The 17,690-nt window shown below is 38.5% G+C and overlaps 1 protein-coding gene across 2 annotated transcripts in view; it reads right to left on the bottom strand.

Moving 5' to 3' along the window:
* LOC139751577 (uncharacterized) overlaps positions 1–17,690 on the bottom strand; it is a 192,275-nt gene that overhangs the window by 36,341 nt on the left and 138,244 nt on the right. For both annotated transcript variants that reach the window (XM_071667159.1, XM_071667160.1), the window contains exons 11-14: positions 13,612–13,779; positions 11,773–11,908; positions 10,742–11,056; positions 3,948–4,082 (exon numbers count right to left, since the gene is read on the bottom strand). In XM_071667159.1, the coding sequence (XP_071523260.1) occupies positions 3,948–4,082; positions 10,742–11,056; positions 11,773–11,908; positions 13,612–13,779 (754 nt within the window). The remainder of the gene's footprint in view (positions 1–3,947; positions 4,083–10,741; positions 11,057–11,772; positions 11,909–13,611; positions 13,780–17,690) is intronic.

Genomic DNA, 17,690 nt, shown 5'->3' with positions numbered 1-17,690 from the left:
CTTGGTCATCTTTCCTCACTCATTCTCTCCATGTGCCCAAACCATTTCAAAACACCCTCTTCTGCTCTCTCAACCACGCTCTTTTTATTTCCACACATCTCTCTTACCCTTACATTACTTACTCGATCAAACCACCTCACACCACACATTGTCCTCAAACATCTCATTTCCAGCACATCCACCCTCCTGCGCACAACTCTATCCATAGCCCACGCCTCGCAACCATACAACATTATTGGAACCACTATTCCTTCAAAGATACCCATTTTTGCTTTCAGAGATAATGTTCTCGACTTCCACACATTCTTCAAGGCTCCCAGGATTTTCGCCCCCTCCCCCACCCTATGATTCACTTCCGCTTCTATGGTTCCATCCGCTGCCAGATTCACTCCCAGATATCTAAAACACTTTACTTCCTCCAGTTTTTCTCCATTCAAACTTACCTCCCAGTTGACTTGACCCTCAACCCTACTGTACCTAATAACCTTGCTCTTATTCACATTTACTCTTAACTTTCTTCTTTCACACACTTTACCAAACTCAGTCACCAGCTTCTGCAGTTTCTCACATGAATCAGCCACCAGCGCTGTATCATCAGCGAACAACAACTGACTCACTTCCCAAGCTCTCTCATCCACAACAGACTTCATACTTGCCCCTCTTTCCAAAACTCTTTCATTCACCTCCCTAACAACCCCATCCATAAACATCTCTCTCTCTCTCTCTCTCTCTCTCTCTCTCTCTATATATATATATATATAGAGTGAAAAAGATTTTGTGTGATCGGGGCCTGAACATGCAGGAGGGTGAAAGGAGGGCAAGGAATAGAGTGAATTGGAGCGATGTGGTATACCGGGGTTGATGTGCTGTCAGTGGATTGAATCGGGGCATGTGAAGCGTCTGGGGTAAACCATGGAAAGCTGTGTAGGTATGTATATTTGCGTGTGTGGACGTATGTATATACATGTGTATGGGGGTGGGTTGGGCCATTTCTTTCGTCTGTTTCCTTGCGCTACCTCGCAAACGCGGGAGACAGCAGCAAAAAAAAAAAAAAAAAAAAAATATATAAACACCTGCACACATACAAATCAACTTATGTATGTACATATACATACACATACATATACAGATCAACACATACACATATACATACATACGCAAATGTATATTCATACTTGTTTACCTTCATCCATTCCTGGTGATATCCCGCCCCACAGGAAATAGCATGGCTGCCCCCTGCTTCAGTGAGGTAGCACTAGGAAAAAAGACAAAAAAGGCCACATTTGCTCACACTCAGTCTCTAGCTGTCACATGTAATGCACCAAAACCCCAGCTTCCTATCCACATCCAGGCCCCACCAACCTTTCCATGGTTTACTCCAAATGTTTCACATGCCCTGGTTCAGTTCACTACCAGCATATCAACCCCAGTATACCACATCGTTCCAATTCACTCAATTCCTTGCATGCCTCTCACTCTCCAGTATGTTCGGGACCCAATTGCTCAAAATCTTTTTCATTCCATCCTTCCACCTCCAATTTGGTTTCCTGCTTCTCCTTGTTCCCTCTACCTCTGACACATATATCCTCTTTGTCAAGTACTAATAAAATAGTAATAATAATAATAATATTTATTTTCATTTATTTATTTATTTTGCTTTGTCGCTGTCTCCCGCGTTTGCGAGGTAGCGCAAGGAAACAGACGAAAGAAATGGCCCAACCCACCCCCATACACATGTATATACATATACGTCCACATACGCAAATATACATACCTATACATCTCAATGTACACATATACACACACAGACACATACATATATACCCATGCACACAATTCACACTGTCTGCCTTTATTCATTCCCATCGCCACCTCGCCACACATGAAATACCATCCCCCTTCCCCCTCATGTGTGTGAGGTAACGCTAGGAAAAGACAACAAAGGCCCCATTCGTTCACACTCAGTCTCTAGCTGTCATGCAATAATGCCCGAAACCACAGCTCCCTTTCCACATCCAGGCCCCACACAACTTTCCATGGTTTACCCCAGACGCTTCACATGCCCTGATTCAATCCACTGACAGCCAGTCACCACCTTCTGCAGTTTCTCACATGAATCAGCCACCAGTGCTGTATCATCAGCGAACAACAACTGACTCACTTCCCAAGCTCTCTCATCCACAACAGACTTCATACTTGCCCCTCTTTCCAAAACTCTTGCATTCACCTCTCTAACAACCCCATCCATAAACAAATTAAGCAACCATGGAGACATCACACACCCCTGCCGCAAACCTACATTCACTGAGAACCAATCACTTTCCTCTCTTCCTACACGTACACATGCCTTACATCCTCGATAAAAACTTTTCACTGCTTCTAACTTGCCTCCCACACCATATATTCTTAATACCTTCCACAGAGCATCTCTATCAACTCTATCATATGCCTTCTCCAGATCCATAAATGCTACATACAAATCCATTTGCTTTTCTAAGTATTTCTCACATACATTCTTCAAAGCAAACACCTGATCCACACATCCTCTACCACTTCTGAAACCACACTGCTCTTCCCCAATCTGATGCTCTGTACATGCCTTCACCCTCTCAATCAATACCCTCCCATATAATTTACCAGGAATACTCAACAAATTTATACCTCTGTAATTTGAGCACTCACTCTTATCCCCTTTGCCTTTGTACAATGGCACTATGCACGCATTCCGCCGATCCTCAGGCACCTCACTATGAGTCATACATACATCAAATAACCTTACCAACCAGTCAACAATACAGTCACCCCCTTTTTTAATAGATTCCACTGCAATACCATCCAAACCTGCTGCCTTGCCGGCTTTCATCTTCCGCAAAGCTTTTACTACCTCTTCTCTGTTTACCAAATCATTTTCCCTACCCCTCTCACTTTGCACACCACCTCGACCAAAACACCCTATATCTGCCACTCTATCATCAAACACATTCAACAAACCTTCAAAATACTCACTCCATCTCCTTCTCACATCACCACTACTTGTTATCACCCCCCCATTAGCACCCTTCACTGAAGTTCCCATTTGCTCCCTTGTCTTACGCACTTTATTTACCTCCTTCCAGAACATCTTTTTATTCTCCCTAAAATTTAATGATACTCTCTCACCCCAACTCTCATAATAATAATTATGATAATAATGATAATAATAATACAATGCTCATTCATCTGTTCCTGATGCTACCTTGCTCATGTGAGAAACAGCAAACATATATCAAAGAAAAAATTAACAATTATTATTTCTGCATCCTTAACTGTAACCTATGTATGGATATCATCATAGATATCAACAATGTTAAAAATTCTTAAGTCAAAAGCAATTACAATAAAAGTGATAATGATGCTTACATCATTATCATAATTAGGAGATTGACTTTAATTTACGACTTCTCTTTCATAATGATAATATCCAAGTAAGACTATTGTATGAATTTTGTTAAATACATAAATAGTATCAATTAATATTCAGTATGTAGGTGTCAAATTTGCTGGGCTTTGACAATAATGGAAAACATAAATCAAACCAAGGTGCTAGCCACTGCAAGAAAAACATGAGTATTAGGTACTTTCACTCAAGATAAAACTTCCATTTATGAAAATTCTTTCTTTCTGTGAGCTTACCATCTTTACACAACTACACAATTTTTCTGTTTCTAAGAAGAGGACTTTTGGGGCATCAAATGTGTGAAAAATATATTTGGGGACCCTTCCCCAAGGCCCAGGCATCTTACAACCCCAAAAAATCCTCTCATGAGCTCCTCATCCAGGACTACAAGCCAACTGCTCACTTTTTTCATATAAGAATATATACCCTTTTTCATCTACTTTACAAATCTAAGTTAGTGCTAATAATCAATAGTAAAACCATCAAACTAATTTTATATATACTATCTAACCTGTAGAAGCAATGACCAGCAGAGACAAGCCATCGGTGGTTAATGAGGGTTGCACCACACTGGTACTCCCCTTCCTTGTAGAGTGCTGCATGCCAGGGCCATGAGCCAGGTCCACTGTTGCTGCCACCAACAATCCTGCATACACAATTCAATGTCAGTTGACAGGTTGGTACACATGTTCATTTAGTAGCACAAGCCTTTCTAAATCACTTACATACTAACATTCTACCCACTTTTTATTCCAAGTTAAAGACTTCAGTCAAGGATAAATGTCCACATCAAGGCCAGACCTTAATCAAAATACAGACAATTTAATATATGGGAAAAAGAAAAGACAAGGTACAGTAACTACAAATACTGGAGGAAGCAACAAACCTGTCTCTTAAAATACACATCATAGTTATTTGTAAAGACATGAGAGGGTGGAAAGTTCCAAAAGCTTTGAGCTGTAGGAAAAGAAACAAATGTCAAAATGGCCCACTCTTGAGTTGCTAACAGCCACAGAGTAATCATGTGATACAGCAGAATGTTGAGTATTCCAAGCAGCCAGCTCTCAGAAACAAAAACCAAAGTAGTACCTAGAGAAGGGGGGAAAGTGAACCTACATTGTGGTGTACAGCAAGTGGGTAAAGTTTTGAAGTTAGCCTTGGAGAATTAATAAGTTGGACTGCTTTCAACTCAACTCTTAAGGATACAGAAGTACAACCCAGATGTGAGAGCAGTACTCTGTACAAGGATGGATCAATCCTTTGTTTATAGGAGCAACTGTTTGGAAGATAAGAAATTTCAAGCCTAAATAGGATTCCTGTTTTTTTTTTTTTTTTCTAGAAGCAGACTTTGCTATTTCCACAGTGGGGTTTCCAAGACTTTCAGTCTTATTACAGTAATGCTAAGTTTGTTCATAGAGTTTAAGAGGTGGAATTACAGAACTGTTGAAGGAGAGAGGAAAGCTATGAGGAACTTTTGATAGAGAGATTGGCAGAAACTGAGTCTTGGAGACATTTAACTTAACCAGATTTTGTCTACCCCACTGTTCAATTTTGAGTTTATTGAGGAAGTTGTGTCAAGATAAGATGCAGATCAAGTAAAAGGAGCAGAATTGAAGGACACGGAGGAATGCAGTGTTGAGCTTTCACTGTATAAGTGAATTTAGTTATTTGTGGAAGAAAGAAAATTGTCGATAAAAAGAGGAAAAGTGCAAGAGACAAGACAGAATCTTGAGGGATACCACTACTGATGGAGAAAGGGGGAGAGGCTGATCCATCAACAACCATGAAAAAGATACACTGGCCAGAAAGGAAGCTAGATATAAGGAAGCAAAGTAAGGGTGGGAAGACAAAAGAGGGGAACTTAGAGATCAGACCCTAATGCCACACCCTGCCAAAAGTTTTGGATATATCAATGGCAACTAAAAAGGATTCCCAAAAATCTTTCAGGGATGATGACCAGAACCCTAATTACTCTCAAACACTATGTTTTAAGAACACTAGTTGCTCTCATAGTACTGTGCTTCAAGAACCCATATATTACATCTGTTCTTGTGGCAGTGCAACAAAATCTCTACAGACAAAAGGAAGTAAGAATCAAAGAAACAACATCACATATGCATTTTCCATGATATAGGAGAAAGCTATTTTTCTTAATAGCTTAAGAGATAAGTGCATGTATATAATTCATGTTACTGTTGCAATCAGCAAGAAGAGTGATGTAGAGTGTCATTTGATTACAGTTCATAAAAACTATGACACTAAATACTCTGCTGACAGTGCTTTTTTAAAGCTAAGTTGAGGCAATTAGAAAGAAAGATGATTGCTCAACAAAACACCTTCAAAATATGATTTCCAAAACAAGAACTGTGGCATCAATAAGTGTTATGAAAGTCCATAAAAAACAAATAGGAAGATGAAATAATGAAAAAGCATATAATTGTTGCTGCAGAATCCTAATTCAAGGAATTTAAAATGAAACTGAACTCAAATCTAGATGAAAATCCATACTACTATCAGGAAACACAGTCACTCATAGGGGTGTCAAGATGCTATTAATTGTGTATGATCAAATGAAAGTTGATTTACAAAAGTACACATACTTCATTTTACAAACAGATGAATTGATCAATGTTGTAGACACAGTTCAAGTGAGTCTTTTGTTAATAACAGTCTGAAGGAAGATTTTTATGGCACTTATACCTTTGAAAGGAAAAACACACGGAGGAGATTCATGATCAAGCTTTTAGGAATTTTATGGACAAATTATATGTGCCCCTTCAAATCAGTGATGATGGATGTTGCTCCTTTAATGATACATAGTCATGTTCCTGTTATTGGAGAATGCAAGAGTGATCCCTCTTTTCCAGAACCTTAGTTATCACTGTATCATATAACAAAAAGCAATGTGTTTGAAAGTTATCAACTATAAACACGTAATGAAGGTGGCTCTGAAAAACCTAAATTTTATTCTTGCCACACATCTTCAACACAGATTATTCAAGGTGCTTTTATGATGAAGTGGATGCTAAGAATGGTGCCCTTGCACATAGAAGTACATTGGCTAAACAAAGGAAATGTTCTCCAAAGACTCCTACAGGTAATCATTCAGACATCATAAACATTTTACAAGAAAAAATGAATCCTAAGAAGAACCCAATGATCCTCAGGGTGTTGGCTGATTTAGGAATTTTGAATGATCTCATACAAAAACTGAATAAGTTAAATCCTGAGTGGCAAAAACAAATGAAAACTTTTCAATAGAAGATGAGTTCAGTAAATAAAGGCATATGTAAACTAAAATTGCAAATGTCTTGGGCAACAAAAGGGCTCTTCCAGAATCTTCCAAGCCTTCAGAAAAGATTGGACTTAAAGGATTTGGAATGTTATGTCCATGCATGGTGTACACTGATCATAATATTGACAAGATTTTGTATAATCTTCAGAAACAATTTGAACTTTAACACTGTTCTTCTGGCAACAGTATTCATAAATAATGAAGTGAACACAAACATTTGCGAGACTATCTCATATAGGTCTTACTTTCAAAATGAAAGTTACTGAGCTGAAGAAGATACAATCAGTTGGCAAACCAACTTAAATAGCATAGCAGAACACACAGTACTTTGGAAACTGGTGGATTTTGAAAATATCCTTTATTTTTGAAAATCTATTAGAGACTAATTCTTCCTTTAGCTCTGCTTCCATGAGAAGGCAGATTTTCCAATGTAAAGACTTCAAAGTCCAAATAAAGATAATATTTGACTGATGGTCACCTGAATAACTGCAAGAGAATAGTAGAGCCAAATTATAACTCAAACATTTCCAAATTAACAATGCCAAGCTTCTCATTAAAGGAAAATGAATTGTCTTCTTTAGCACATCATAAGAATGTACGACAAGGAATAAATGTTGAAATCAATAAGTATGTAACTATCTAGCATAGCCAAAGTTGATAATTGTAGTCAATACAGTAAAGAAAATGTATCAATGACAGTACACTGCACTAGACTTGCCTTCTGCCAGGGCCTGTTAAGGGTGAAGCACTAAAGTTTAAGAGGTGGCACTAGAGTTCACTGGTCTATTGCCATGACCATCCCTTTGAGGGAGCTCCAGAATGGAACAGGCATCAGAGATATGGATAGATAAATATGACATTTTAGAAATTCTGACATTAAAGAAATCAATTGAATCCTCAACTCAATCATATTTATGAATATGGGCCATAGCCCATATGATACAACTGTGATACACTATGTTCTAATGGAATCATGTACACAAACTACACTTCTTTTATTCCTTGTTCATGCTACACAGCAGCTGCTTTAGTGCCCTTTAAACAAAAAGAATTCTGCCAGGTAAAGAGCAAAGAGATGCTAATACAAAATATTCTATCAAAATTACTGCAGGTGAGAAAAACTATGAGGAAAACTATAACATTGCATACCTAAACCAAGTAACATATAGTAATGAGCTCTGGAAGAAAGTACGTTTGGAAAGAAAATTCAGAAAATGCTATTTTATTATTTTATCCCTTAACTCCTCACTAAGGCTTCCTCTGCAATCCTGTTAATCCAAAAGATTTCAAACAGTTCAAAAAATTTATCTTACTTTATAGTCTTTAAGATTTTCATAAAACGTTGAAAAAAATCACATCAGAAGTATATTTCTGTTCTCTTCTTTCAATCTGATAATGTGTATAAGTTTTATAAATGTTCCAGTACAAGGTGCTAAAACATGCAAAATAAAGCCATATCAAGAGGGTCGCCTCAGCGCATATATCATAAAAAAATTGATCATCAATCATTATGTTCTGTCTCATATAATAAACACATTATAATCAATGTTATTCATTATGATTTTTCATAGAAACTATACCATAAAATTTCAGTAAAATTACCAGCAACACAAGTCAAAAACAGAGCTGTCAAAGTCACGTGGGTGCTGACAACACTGCCTCCACTTTCCCTAAAAAAATACCTTCTCCTGCCTCATCTTAGTTAATTACCAAATCCAGAAATGTGTCTGCCCATAAATTCACTCTACAAATAATATGAAAACAGATAATCATCACCAAGTAGTTCAGAATCATCTGCCTGGTTGGCAAAGTCAAGCAAAAAGCCACTTAATTTCCTTCCTAGAAACCTCACAAAATTGTGTTGCCATTGGCATGGCTGGAGAATGTCAGACTATATGATGAGATTAATACTCACCTTGGTAACCACTCACACTCAGTGGGTGGTCTTGGAATTATGGAACAAAATTTGATGTGTATATAACCTTCCAGAGGAGTTGCTCAGCTTACATAAATATCCATCTAGAGAAGTTAAGGTGTTAATGATATGACATTGGTCAAATGTACTGGCAAATTGTATAGTGAAGAATCTCACCTCTGGATCAACTGTAGTAACAATGTGTCTAGAAGGGAATAATGTGTGTACTTCACCTGAAAAAAGACTTGCTAGTTAAGTCCCCTTAGGAAAGCCATTTTTTTCTCTTAAAACATTCTACTTCATTTACAATACTAAACACCTTTGATCCACAATCAATTTTCCTTTCCAATTCTGTGAGTCTCTGGCTTTAATGTTTAAAACATATATCTTCACTTACTTATCTATATTTCTGATGCCTGTTCCCTCTGGAAACTCTCTCAAGGGGATAGCCATGGCAAAAGTCTCCAAAACTGGTGAACTCCACTGTTGCTTCTTAGCACTGGTGCCTCACCCTTAGTGGGCCACTGGCAGAGGACAACTCTAGTAGTGCATTCAGAGGCTCCTACCTAATGTTTCCACTAACTACTATTACCTAATGTGTCCAATGACTACTATTACCTAATGTGTCAACCTAATGTTTCAGCCTACTACTTCTACCCAATGCTGTAAGCTAAATGTTCCTACCTTCTACTTCTACTTAATGCTCCAAGCTAAATGTCCCTACCTACTACCTCTACCTAATGCCCTTGTCTAATGTTCCTACCTACTACTTCTATCTATAGCTTCTACCATTTTGCCAAAAGGCAGGGATAGTACATAGCATTCACTGCTGAAAAATCTAGCGTTAGAAAGAATAAGTTGTGTGAGTTAAGTGTCTGTTAAGTGTTATGTGTGACAAGGAGAGATTGTATGTTTGTGGAAAGAGAGCCAGTAGTCCACATGTGGGTGAGACAGAATGAAACGTATCATTTCAAAGATTTTCAAATGTCACTGAAAAGCAATCACTTCACTCTGGTAATGTGTAGATGTTTGCACTCAATGTACCAAAAAGTGTAGGAATTTGGCCTGAGTTTTGGGTTGCCATTGTGTATCTTTTATTTTTCAATTCACTTAGCCTGAAAAACTGATTACTAATTATCATGCTTTATCTTATAAAATAAATGATATTTGTTGTAATCAATTCACCAACAATAACTTCTTATAACATCAAAATTATAAGTCTGTAGAATTACCAGCCACACTAGTAAGATGCAGAGCTGTCACGGTTAAAAAGATGCTGGAAACACTGCTTACACTTCTAAAAATACTTTCTCCTGCCTCATGTTAACATACTTTTAGTACTGGAAGAGTGAGTGCATATAAAATCACTCTCCACATGATCCGAAGACAGATCATTATTGCCAAGTAATTCTGGATCATCTAGCAAAAAGCTGCTTAATATCCTCCTTAGAAACTCACTATAGAATGTGTGATCACTGGTAAAACTGGAGAATAATGGACCGTGAGAACGGACTGTGGGAACGGACTGTGGGTTGAAACTACTGTGCACTGCCACCTCAGCACTCACCCAAGATTGGCAGGCTGCATTGAAACAAACAAGCGAACCTCACTCCATACTATACACTCACATCTAAAGGAGATGTCCAGCTCGAGTAAATACCTATCTAGAGGAGCTGAGGGGATAGAAAATGCTGATATCATCATACTTTACCCATGTATCCTTATCTCAGATCCTGTTATTTCACTGTGGTTATTCACACACCTACCTTTCATCACATATCATACACTGAAATGCCTCGTCTACTAGCTTCACTTTATATACATTATCAAATGTAATCAGAACATGATAAGGAAGACAAATCTAATATACTTCATGATCTTGGTACTATTAAGCATAAAACATGGAAATAATTTTTTCTTTTACGAACACTAGCTATTCTGTTAAAAAATTACCAATGAGCACAAAGTGCCTCCATTTTCCCTACTCCACCAGAAACTACCAGTCTTATTACTGTACAGAACCACACACCTACCTAATAAGCATTCACCTATCAAATACCATCAAAATCAGTTTAAAATGAGCAAAACAAATTACCTGGCTCGGTGACTGACAGCTCGGGGCCTCCTGCCACACTGGAGGTTGGAGCAAGCTACCCTCACTACATCCCTCTTCGGACAGCTTGTTTTCTTAAAGTCTAAAGAAAGTCCTAGGTCTGTTGCAGAGCCTCCCTCAGAAGAAAAAGTGCGGGTACGAGATGGCAGCGTCAATGTATTGCTGATATGAATTTCAAAGTAAGTAGGAGTTGTGCCATTGGTCTGTGCACTGTTGGCTGTGTAGCTATGAATGGGTTGGGGGACAGCACGAGTGACAGGGGATGGGTCTTCCTGTCGCTCTACCTGTGTGAAGTCACTGTCAAAGTATAAGGTAATTAGCAAGCCAAACAGTAATCTCTGTGTTCACAAAAATACCAATGAAGAGTTATAAGGGTTCAATCATAGTTAATTATTTACATACATCATTCAATTTCTTTCATTCAAAGGAAGGTGATACAAACAGACATTATTCTCTTAACATCTAAATCACAAAACATCTCAGAATGTATATCATCAATCTGACATTTGTTGATGCATCCTGCATCATAGTTTGGCTAGTCCTGTGAATGATTTCTCTGCACAATAAGTAAAGAGCAAGAGGGTTCTAGGAAAGGTAGGGAATGTGTTGATCAGATACTTGTGGTAAAGATGACTGAGGAGAAGTATTTAGCAAAAGGTAAGAAGTTGTATGCAGCTTTTATGGACCTGGAGAAAGCATATGACAGAGGTGAGGAGGAATACTTTATGGGATGTGTTATGGATAAATGGAGTATGGGGGCAACTGTTGGATTGCATGAAAGCCTTCTATAAAGAAGCAAATGCATGTGTTAGAGTGGATGGAGAGTTCAGTAAAAGTTTTGGTATACATAAAGGTGTGAAGCAGGGCTGTGTAATGTCGCTGTGGCTTTTAATATATACATGTATGGAGTTTTACTATGCATTATTTTTCCAATTATAATCAAATTCTTATTCCATTTTACAATTAATACACAGAATGTACAGATACTAATTAAGTTCAGCAGAGATAAATACCTGAAGGTAAGAGTCTTGCAGACAGCCTGACCAAGGTCTGACACAGTCCAAGAAGTGGAAGCTTGTGATGTCACACGTTCGAAGTTCTCCACACATAGCTTCCCCCAAACGCCCTTCTTTCGCACCATTAGGTAGCCTGGCAAGGTGGAATAATATCTTATCTACTGCAGTAAATAACTGTCTTTGAGGATACCATGATCACGTTCAAAAGAGTGTAAAACACATCCAGTGGCTTATGTCCTATACATATGGAACATCAAGTTTTCCCACTACAAACAATACAATGGGGTGTTGTAACATTAATGTCATTCCTAGCATCCTCTATTTCTTCCCCAACCAAATCCCCACTCTCTGATCTCAATCTCTTATTCACTGTGGGCTTTCCTATTTTCATCCAGCAGCCATATTTCCCATGCTTTTCTTCTCTCTCCTTTGCCAGCACTGTTTCCTCTAATCAGCAGGACCATGGATACATTTATGAACAAACTTGTTATATACTTCAACTCAAGTTCATAACTGTTAATGTTTTGTGAGTCCTCAGTTACATGTTAAGTTTACAGATATATCTCTTCAAATTATCTGCATGCTTATCTATCCTTACCATACTATTAACTGAGATTCTAATCTCTTCCACTATCACAAATAGCCTCAAAAGGACCCTGCAGTTTGTTGCTGTTTGATTTCCTTTAAACTGAGAAAATGACATCAGTGAATATTTCTTTGAAAGATGCAGAAAAAAAGCAACTGAAATCGATACTAGATATAAAACAAAAAACTAGTTACAAAAGATGTATTGAATTAATTCTATAGTATTAGAGCTGTGGATCAATGGATTGAGTTCAGTGATGAAACACAAAAGAAAAAAGCATGTGTGGAAGTCGAGAACATTATCTCGGAAAGCAAAAATGGGTATGTTTGAAGGAATAGTGGTCCCAACAATGTTGTATGGTTGCGAGGCGTGGGCTATGGATAGAGTTGTGCGCAGGAGGATGGATGTGCTGGAAATGAGATGTTTGAGGACAATGTGTGGTGTGAGGTGGTTTGATCGAGTGAGTAACGTAAGGGTAAGAGAGATGTGTGGAAATAAAAAGAGCGTGGTTGAGAGAGCAGAAGAGGGTGTTTTGAAGTGGTTTGGGCACATGGAGAGAATGAGTGAGGAAAGATTGACCAAGAGGATATATGTGTCGGAGGTGGAGGGAACGAGGAGAAGAGGGAGACCAAATTGGAGGTGGAAAGATGGAGTGAAAAAGATTTTGTGTGATCGGGGCCTGAACATGCAGGAGGGTGAAAGGAGGGCAAGGAATAGAGTGAATTGGAGCAATGTGGTATACCGGGGTTGACGTGCTGTCAGTGGATTGAATCAAGGCATGTGAAGCGTCTGGGGTAAACCATGGAAAGCTGTGTAGGTATGTATATTTGCGTGTGTGGACGTATGTATATACATGTGTATGGGGGGGGTTGGGCCATTTCTTTCGTCTGTTTCCTTGCGCTACCTCGCAAACGCGGGAGACAGCGACAAAGTATAATAATAAAAATAAAAAATAAAGTTTAAAAAGTTGTATGATATTTGAGAAAGCTCAGAAGATGGGGTTCCATGTTTGAAGAATTCCCTCCCTATTTTGTACAGAGAGAAAATTACATATACACTGTAGTAATTAATGAATGGCACTATGCACATAAAGCAAATAAGATCTAATACTTCTTATCTACTAAATCCACTAAAGCACTAAATCCACATCTCTTGTAATGAAAGTACATTAAAATATCCTGTAAAATAATTTAATAGTAATACATACAGCACAGTAAGGCAATTTGTACATAACTATGATAAAGTCATACCTTCATCATGGTAGCTGAGTAAGTTTCCTGTAGGAAGGTCTGGGGCAATGGTAACACAAGTCTTCTCATCATCTCCTCCATCACAGTCGATGGTGCCATCACACACTTGACTCTGCTCAATACACTTACTCGACCCTAAGCAGATGAACTGACCTGGTTTGCACCAATCTGCAACAGCAGGAAAGTGGAAAAGTTACTTGGAGAAAATAGGTCAAACAGCACTTGTTGATGAACTCATAAACTCAAACACTTCAGAGTTTGTTTAATGTCTCTAGTCTACATTATCATACAATGATCAAGTAAAAGTGCTTGTTCATTAATCCTCCACTTCATGAAATATTCTCATGTACTACAAGTATGTACATTAATTTGAGATTTACACTACTTAAGGTTTTTTAGTGTCTCTTAAAGAACATGAATTGAATACAGTCAAGATCTCTGATATAAACTGGCAAACTTTAGAAATAATTCACAACTCCAACTCATTTTGTTCAGTTGAAGATCATTAGATCATCTTTGGAAATAAGTTAAAGGTACATATTAATGACCTTATGATGCAGTCACCTGATTCATCTCATGTAAATGCAAATGGAGAATATAATGATGAAATGAATATACAGCTACAGTAAAACTTGTTAGCTGTAATCTGAGAAAACAAAATGTTCAAACCAACATGTTTTTCAATTTCTGTTGGCAACCTTCTGATATCCGGAAAAAAATTAGGAAAATTAAATATGTAAAAATATTTCAAACTGTGTACATACTGTGCCGCAGCAATTATTGTACTCATCACCCAGAGTCCGTCCTGTGATGCCTGTTGATTGTTTACTGTCTCCTGTGCCCTAAGGCACAGTGGTGTGAGATGGTCTTGCACATTTGTGCATTTTGTGCATTCATGATTACTAAAGTGGACAATGGCCTCTTTCAAGTGTCATTGGCAATTACCTGACAATTTCTTGAAGCCGTCTATGTCTCGCAAAAGAGCAAGAGGAACATCTTAAGCCTTGGAAAGAAGATTGAGTTGTGCAAGAGGCTGACTAAAGGTGAGTTCAAAGCAGCATTTGTGAAGGACTTCACTGTCAGCATGACAACTATTTACGACATCAGCAAGCAGCAGACAAAGACTGAGGCATTTAACAATACTTATTTGCTTGCATATATTAGTATTTCCTCTACGAAAAATATATACAAATAGGTAAAAATAATTTGAAATGAGTGTGCAGTAGAAAGAGGCCAAAACTTAAGAGGGCCAAAACTTTCATGAGGGTTGGTGGGCGGAGTAGGCACGGGTCCTGAGTGGAAGATGACATTCCTGCAAGCAGGTCAGTTTCATGGTTACCATCACTGGGTGAAGATCTGTGCTTCTTGTGCGATTTGGGTATACCTAATAATATGATTTTATCACAACCAACTATCTTTAAATTTGTAAATATGGCATCCACATGTCCAGTAACATCTTCCCCTATCTCAGAATCAGCATTTAAACTGAAAAGAACCTCTCTGACCTTAGAAACAAAGCTAGAAATTTTAGGGTGTGAGGGTGCATCAGTACGGTAGAAAGTGCGACAAAACTTCCGCAAGGGTTGGTGGATGGAGCAAGCATAGGTCCTAGGTGGAGCATTCCACGTTCCTGTCTGCAAGTCATTCTCACTATCACCACCATTGTGCGCATTCTGTGCTACTTGTGCAATTTGAGTAAATCTGCTAATGTGATTTGCCTGCTTCCCATTGTCTTTGTGTATGTTGATATGGCATCCAAACATCCAAGAACATCTCCTACCCCAGAAATAGCAATTAGATTAAAGAGAACCTCTCTGACCTTAGAAACAAGGCTAGATATCCTATGATGCACTGATGCTGATGAAGGAGCATGAGCACTTGAGTGTGCACACAGCCTGGGTGAATCTACAATCTGCAACATAAAGAAGAATGCAAAGAAAACTCAAAGTGGTCCAGTACCCCACTGTCTGCCAAAGTAGCCAAAAGGCTAGCAATCCACTTATGGAGATGGTGGAGAAAGTGCTTTCATTATACATACAGCATGAGACGAAGAAGAAAAGCAGCCTTAGTAACTTTCAGCTCAGGTCTAAGGCTCTGAAGCTTTATAAGTGTCCTTTGCAAAAAAAGACAATGTAGCTGAGCCTGAGCCATTTCAAGCAAGTAAAGGATGGCTAGAAAAGTCAATTTGATATCAGAAGCTTCATAGCATGAAGTTAATGGAAGAATTCGCCAGCACTATATGCGATCTCTGATTGTGTGAGGTTTTCACAGAACATAACCTCCACATAAAGTGAAGGTGGGCAATTTCTGAATTATTTAACATATCAAAAACAATATTTTGATAACCAGTATTTTTGTTATCTGGGTAAGTCTGGTGATATGGAAGTAGAGATAAGGAAGAGTGCAGTACAGGGTAGAAGAGTCATTGGGTCCCTTTATAGAATAATGAACAGTAAATTGTAAGCAAGGAAATGAACAGAGGATCAATGGATGGCATAGTCCTCCCAACCCTAACCTATGCAGCTGAAATATGGAATACAGTATAACCCACTAAGCTATTTATATAAGAGAATGTGGCAATGGCCTGCATTCATAGCATTAACTGAAAATGGGAACTTGTCATGCTGGGTGTTATCATATCTGTTATTATGTCTTCATTTGTACTTTACAAAATCAGATCCAGGCCTCTATGAAAAAAGTAATCTTTCTAAAACTACAGATATAAATATATGTTTGTAAAACATTTGTCTTGTGCATATGGTTCTGCAGCCCTTAATGTTGCCTTATGACCTTAACCAATCTCTAAATCTCATTCAAGTGTACTATTCTATGCAGAGTATCTGTGAGACAATTTTGGTCAATAAACATTCAATTAGTCCTCAATTCTGTGTCCAGAACATTTAGCAGCATTCAATGGGACATGATCTTAATATGTGGTGTGAGGTGGTTTGATTGAGTAAGTAATGAAAGGGTAAGAGAGATATGTGGAAATAAAAAGTGTGGTTGAGAAAGCAGAAGAGGGTGTGTTGAAATGGTCTAGATATATGGAGAAAATGAGTGAGGAAAGGTTGACAAAGAGGATATATGTGTCAGAAGTGGAGGGAACAAGGAGAAGCGGGAAACCAAATTGGAGGTGGAAGGATGAAGTGAAAAATATTTTGAGTGATTGGGGCCTGAACATGCAAGAGGGTGAGAGGCGCGCAAGGAATAGAGTGAATTGGAATGTTGTGGCATACTGGGTTCGATGTGCTGTCAATGGACTGAACCAGGGCATGTGAAACGTCTGGGGTAAACCATGGAAAGGTCTGTGGGGCCTGGATGTGGATAGGGAGCTGTGGTTTCGGTGCATTACACATGACAGCTAGAGACTGAGAGTGAACGAATGTGGCCTTGTTTTGTCTGTTTTCCTGGCACTTCCTTGCTGAAGCAGGGGGTAGCAATGCTGTTTCCTGTGGGGCAGCGTAGTGCCAGGAATGGATAAAGGCAAGCAAGTATGAGTATGTATATGTGTTTATATGTATATGTCTTTGTATGTGTATGTATATGTATATGTGTGTGTATGGATGTTTATGTATCTATACATGTGTATATAAGTGGATGGGCCATTCTTCGTCTGTTTCCTGGCACTACCTTGCTGATGTGGAAAACAGCAAGTAAGTGTAATGAAATAAAATATATAATATATATTCATTTATTCATCATACTTAATCACTGTTTCCCACATCAGCATGGTAGCGCCTGGAAACAGACAAAGAATGGCCCATCCACTGATATACACATATATACATACATTAAACGCCCATACATGCACATATAAATACATATACACAAACATATACATATATACACATATACATATTCATACTTGCTTGCCTTCATCCCTTCCTGTCGCTATTCAGCCACACAGGAAATAGCATTGCTAACCCCCCCCCCTTCAGCAAGGTAATGCCAGGAAAACAGACAAAAAAAGGCCACATTCGTTCACACTCAGGCTCTAGCTGTCATGTATAATGCACCAAAACCACAGCTCCCTATCCACATCCAGGCCCCACAGACCTTTCCATGGTTTGCCCCAGGCA

This window comes from Panulirus ornatus, chromosome 11 (assembly GCF_036320965.1).
Source record: "Panulirus ornatus isolate Po-2019 chromosome 11, ASM3632096v1, whole genome shotgun sequence".
NCBI classification, from domain to species: Eukaryota; Metazoa; Arthropoda; class Malacostraca; order Decapoda; family Palinuridae; genus Panulirus; species Panulirus ornatus.
Note: the sequence above shows the minus strand (reverse complement) of the source record. Positions and strands in the feature narration are given on the sequence as shown.